This window comes from Mirounga leonina, unplaced genomic scaffold, assembly GCF_011800145.1.
Source record: "Mirounga leonina isolate KUSES-001 unplaced genomic scaffold, KU_Mleo_1.0 Mir_488, whole genome shotgun sequence".
Taxonomy (NCBI): Eukaryota; Metazoa; Chordata; class Mammalia; order Carnivora; family Phocidae; genus Mirounga; species Mirounga leonina.
In genome coordinates, this window is record NW_023270777.1 from 6,547,073 (window position 1) to 6,553,072 (window position 6,000).

Consider the following 6,000-nt stretch of genomic DNA (forward strand, 5'->3'; position numbering starts at 1 on the left):
TAAGGAAAAAAACCCACCTTAACCAAACCTAGTTCGAAAAATCTGTAGTGCTGTTTCTAACGATCTCCCATGGAAGAGGTGGCCAACTTTCTTACTTGTCCATTCTCCTCTGCTTAATTTGCAATAGCAAATGACTCGGAGTCAACAGATGGATGAGCTCCTAGATGTCCTCATTGAAAGTGGAGGTAAGACTGCCCTGGGGATACTCTGCACCTGCTTGTGCTCTGGGAAGTGAACCCTTAGGACCAAGGTCAGGTGCTCACAGGAAGTCAGACCCAAAAGCCATAAGGGGGTCAAGTGTCACTTCTTGTGAGCTCGCTGTCCACGCTGGAGCAGATGTATGAAGGTCCAGTGGGTGATTCCTCCCTGACTCTGTCCCTCTGTCCCTAGGAGCTTGCTCAGCATTTTACCAGTTGGTGTCCTCAACTCGGTCCCTGTTTCCCTAAGTGTTTTCCCTTGTAACTCCGTTCCTCTTTGCCTTTCTAATCCCAATCTCCCTATCCTCTTAATTAATAATAAGAGAGCAGACAAAGCAAGTTTTGTGCTACCTACTCAAAATGAAATTCAATTACTTATCTCCCACTGGATGGTCCATTCATGCTTAGATGTCATTCCAGCTTGCAACCCAAAAAAAAAAAAAAAAAAAAAAAGACCAACATGTTCTTTTCGCCTCCTTTTTAGTCATTCATTTATTTTTTCAAAATTACATGGTATGTGCCCAGAATCTGAAACCACACAGATGAATAAGATTTTGTGAAGAGAACATGTAGATAGAAACAAAAACAAAAACAAAAAAATCCTCAGGTCTGAGCCTTTCGATAACAACCTTGTAAGTTGGGAGAAGGAGTGGCCAGGCATTGCACTGGGCTCAGTGCTGCACCTGACAAAGTCCCCACCTTTGTGGAGATTAGAGTCTGGTAAGGCAGAATGGACAACAGTCAAGTGAACCAGCAATTTCTCCCTTGTAGCAAGAGAAAGAAGGAAAAGATGGGCACATATATCTATACGTTTTGCAATGGAAAGAGGAGAGGGTGGTATCAGACATCCTTATATATTTTTTTAAAGATTTTATTTATTTTGGGGAGAGAGAGCGAGCAGGGAGAGGAGCAGAGGGAGAGGGTGAGGGACAAGCAGACTCCCCGCCAAGGGCAGAGCCCGACCTGGGGCCCCATCTCGAGACCCTGAGATCAGGACCTGAGCTGAAACCGAGAGTCGGACTCCCAACCGACTGAACCACCCAGGCGCCCCAAGACACCCTTATATTTTTAACGAACTATATGGCCAGGTCAGCAAAGGTAAGGGTTCAGGAGGGGAGCACAGGAGATTTGAGAACAGAAGAATCATTTGAGGGCAGTTCTAAATCAATCACGAATGAATTTTCTGGAGAAACACAGTAGGATGCTAGGCTGTATTAAGTGCCATTGGTAGGTTTGTTACCGTAAATCTAAAGTGAGACCAGTCAGCTCCATTGTGTCATTTTTCTCTTGCAACCAAGATTCATCCAGGTGTGGGTTTGTTGTTTTTTTTTTTTTTTTTAAGATTTTATTTATTTGAGAGAGAAAGAGCGAGAGGGAGCATGAGTGAGGAGAGAGGCAGATGGAGAGGGAGAAGCAGGCTCCCCGCTGAGCAGGGAGCCTGACTCAGGGCTCGATCCCAGGACCCTGGGAGCATGACCTGAGCTAAAGGCAGACGCTTAACCAACTGAGCGACCCGGGCGCCCCTGGGTGTGAGGTTTTGCCAAGGAAGTGCGATGCAAGGAGAAAAGAGCAAGGTGATTGAGGATATTTATAAGACAGTAGCTCTAACCATGGAGCGGAGAATATCAGCCCAACAGAGAAAGAAGTGAGAGCCCAGGGGGCTGATGGAGGGAGAAAGTAGTAGAGTCCGTAGGTTGGAGTGACAATCGGAAAGTGACAATGGCATGGCACCCCATGACTCCTCTTCCAGGTCCCATGTAAATGAGCCCCCACTGTGGGCGTGAGGAGGATGCAGTGTCCTTGGGGGACAGCCAGGTGTCAGTGAAGGAGCAGGTAAAGGGACCTGCTTTGCGAGGTTGCTGATCGGAGTGGAAGTTCCAGAAAGAAAGGGCTTGGGGAGAGACCAGGGAGAAGAATTGGACACAAACAGGGCACTCTAGGGACGAGACTGGGTGATAACCGGAGAGACACGTCCATCTTGTGTGTAAGCGTGACTCCTTCATCCCAAAGATCCCTATTGCGGAACCGGAAGTGGTTTAACAATTCCCACTCTGTTTTGCCAACAGAAATGCCAGCTAACGCTAGAGAGGATCATTCGTGTCTTCAAAAAGTCCCCAAGATACCCGGGTCTTCCCGAAGCCCCCCAGCTGCCCTGCCCAAACCCTCGTCTTCGGGGGGCCAGCTCTCCTTTGATCACTACAGCACCGAGAACGATGAGCACCTTGAAGTCTTATTAAATTCCCAGAGCCCCTTAGGGAAGGTGAGCGATGTCGCCCTGCTAAAAATCGGGAGCGAAGAGCCTCCTTTCGATGGGATAATGGATGGATTCTCCGGGAAGGCAGCAGAAGACCTGTTCAGCGCCCACGAGATCTTGGCAGGCCCCCTCTCCCCGATGCAGACTCAGTTCTCCCCCTCCTCTGTGGACAGCAGTGGACTGCCGCTAAGCTTCACTGAATCTCCTTGGGAAACCATGGAGTGGCTGGACCTCACTCCGCCAAGCTCCACGCCAAGCTTTAGCTCCCTCGGCACCAGCGGACCCAGCATCTTTAACATTGATTTCCTGGATGTCACGGATCTCAACCTGAATTCCCCCATGGACCTTCACTTACAGCAGTGGTAGAATGGTGGGCAGAGGCACCAAGGGAGACCAGTGGGAATTCCATGGGGGAAAAGCAGACAACCAAAATCACTCCTATCGTCCAAAAAGAGGAGGAGGAGGAGGAGGAGGGAATTTCAAAGAAACAGTGGAGACTTCTGTGACCATCAACGAGAGCAAAAAGGAGTCTTTATATATATGTGTATGATGTAATATTTACCGACATTCAGTAACTGTCAATGATTTCAGCAATGCATTCAGAAATGTGCTTTCTCAGATCAGGAATGCCAAAAAAAAAAAAAAAAAAAAATCTTTCACTGCCTTTTCAAACACCAATATTTTTGCAACCCCTGATTTTTCTCAGGCATTGTTCGGGCATATTCTCGCTTCGTAAGCCTCTCTCATGGATTTATTAGATGTGGTGCAGAAAGGAAATGGAGCTCTTTTGGAGTACAGGGAGTATAATAGCATAACCATCAACATTTCTGGAAGATAGACCCATGGTGGAGGCTGCTTGCCATCCCTCCCCTCCTTGTCATTCAAAATAGAAGTCAGGCCCCACTTCCGTTAGGTTCTTGAGGTAGGATAGAGGGACAGAACCAACCCATTCCCAGGGAAAGGAAATCAGCTGGACCACAAAGCTGCCCCCTTGTGGTGATTCCAGTCCGGGACCCAGGACTCTGTGTGGTCGCGGATAGCAATGACCCTACATTTGGTCCACAGAACCCCACTGAGAATTTCCCTCTTTGTCAACCAGTCACCAGATCACTCCCACTGTCTCTGTGAAGCGGGAAACAGCCAAGAACCTTAAAGCAAACTAAACCCAAAACCTCCTGCCATGGAAAGTTCCCCAACACAGCCCCCTTTAGTTTCAAAGACTGGAGGTGACCACATAAGCAGATGGCAAACCATACCAGGAATCATTCAGACAGTGCTAGAAAACCTTGTTTCACGTGTCACGAGAATAAATACCATGGGTTCCTACAACGGGATGGCGATTTATGGAGGTCCAACTTTTTTTGCGGGGGAGGGATTTGGGATCCACCTCTGTTTATCTTTCTCCAACTTTTCTTTCAAGATACCAATCTTTTCTTGCTCCTCTTTTGAAACTCTTTCTTTTTTCTGCCCCAACATCAAGAGGGCTCCTCAGATCTAACAAGCTGCCATAATCCTAATAAAGCCATATTTTAAAAAGCTAAAACTCCATGTTCTCCCGGAGAACTCATTCTCCATATGCATCATTTGCTGCAAAAAAAAAAAAAAAAAAAAAGAATGTCCTTGGGGAAAAAAAGCAGTGACTTGGCCCTTCAGTCCCAAAGCTCATTCTGCTCTCATTTGACTTACAGCAATCAGTGATTTGGGTGGTGTTGGGGAAATTGGAAATCATTACTTTGTAAAGATAGAGCTGAAATGATATTTGCAAGGGGAGAGGATTGCAGGTCTGGGTCCGTGAAAGGAAACACAGTTGCACATGGAAAACAAGGAAAGGAAGAAAAGACAGTGGTCTGGTGTGCATTCCTCAGTACCTCGTGCTTTTGCTGGGACTCCAAACACTCAAATGACATAGTGTTGCATGCTGTAGAGAGTAGCTGTTGCTGGTTGGCTGGTTGGTTTGTTGTTGTTGTTGTTGTTGTTGTTGTTGTTTTTAATTTAAACCACTAAGGCACTGTGTTCTTATTTTGTAAAAAAAAAAAAAAAAAAAAAAAATTCACTGTGCACTTACGCAGAAGGTAACCAAAAATGTTGTGATTTTAGAAGTTCTCTTTTTGATAAACCAAAGATGTAGAAATCATTCCATTGTTAACTTGTAAACATGTGTGAACACAGAGTGTTTTGCGGGGACTGCTACTCAGAAAGCTGGCAGATCTAACGGGGGTAGGTATGCATATGTGTGTAGATATATCCATGTATATATACATGCATGTGTATATATGTCTACACGTATGTGTATTTGTGTGTCTTTTGAAAAGCAGTGTTACAGAGCATTCTACACCAATAGCCCTTAAGCCCCCAATTTGCTGTGAAATGATACTTGGCCTTTCTCACTACGAGTTCCTGATTCATCAACAGACTACACGTTGCCTCTTGTGTATGACTACCGGCTCCAGCCCGAAGACTCACACAGCCACTTGCTCACCATGAACGCGCTCATCTTGACAAGGAATATGGATGTGAAAAGACAGAACAGCTTCACCCTTAGTTGCTGGAAGTGGTAAATACCGTCTCTCGTAGAAAAGCATCAAAGGGACACGAAAACCGTTTTTTACATTCCTTGACCTGCGTTGTGCTTTGAGAGATCCACATGGTACATTTTTTTCGTTTTGCTTTTATGTCCGTCATCAGAACCAGAAATCGAGAGGGAAGCATTACCAGTCTCTTCTGGGAAGGTGAAGCTCCAGGGGAAGAAAGACCTTATTAACACATTCCTCATGTTTGTTTGTCCCTCAGATGTTGACATTTTATTTGGATCTTGACAACGCTTTCTGGTCAGTACATTTTTCCTGTGCCACGTTGTGCGACCTGTATGTTATTTTCTCCCCCCTTATCGCCTTTGGAAAACAAACTTGCAGGGTCTCTGCTCGGGGTATTTGGAGCAGAAGGACGAGACTTGGTCAGGAAGCCGCTGTACTTTGTTAAGACTGTACACTTGCCTACACACCTTTGTAGGATATTAATCAGTACTGATACGCATCACAGAGCAGACCCCTGGATTCTTAGTCTCAGCCCCTTCCCACAGGCTCCGTATTCACACACTGTCCATCGATCAGATGTGACATTTACAGTATAAAACTAGGGATACCTGGGAGAAACTCGGAGAAGTTGGCTGCACCCAGGGGATCAGACAGACCATGTTAATTCATCTGTCTCCTAGTGGGAGTTTTTATTTTAAGTACTTTTAAACTCTTAAGTGTGTCCTCTTTTCTGGAGATCAATGGGACATGACTAGGAGATGTACGGAGACTTCTGAAGACAGCCACAGTTGAGCTTCTTAATGCTCTTAGAGCCTGGAAGTAGCCACGTGTGGTTTTCTCCAGATACCTGGGACTCCCGTGGTGAAGCAGGCCTAACAGACACAGAGTTTGCCGCTAATCCTGGTGTTGCTGCAGCCGCGTGGGTTCAAACTTACTCAACAGTCAGGAAACGCATCTGTGCAAATGCTCTCGTTAAGATAGTGCTCGTTAGCAGTAGCCCTGCTTCTAACAATAT

At 46.0% G+C, this 6,000-nt stretch overlaps 1 protein-coding gene across 1 annotated transcript in view; it reads left to right on the forward strand.

Moving 5' to 3' along the window:
• MYOCD (myocardin) overlaps positions 1-6,000 on the forward strand; it is a 97,544-nt gene extending 91,544 nt beyond the window's left edge. The window contains exons 13-14 of the mRNA XM_034989627.1: positions 128-185; positions 2,264-6,000. Of these exons, the coding sequence (XP_034845518.1) occupies positions 128-185; positions 2,264-2,817 (612 nt within the window). The 3' untranslated portion in view covers positions 2,818-6,000. The remainder of the gene's footprint in view (positions 1-127; positions 186-2,263) is intronic.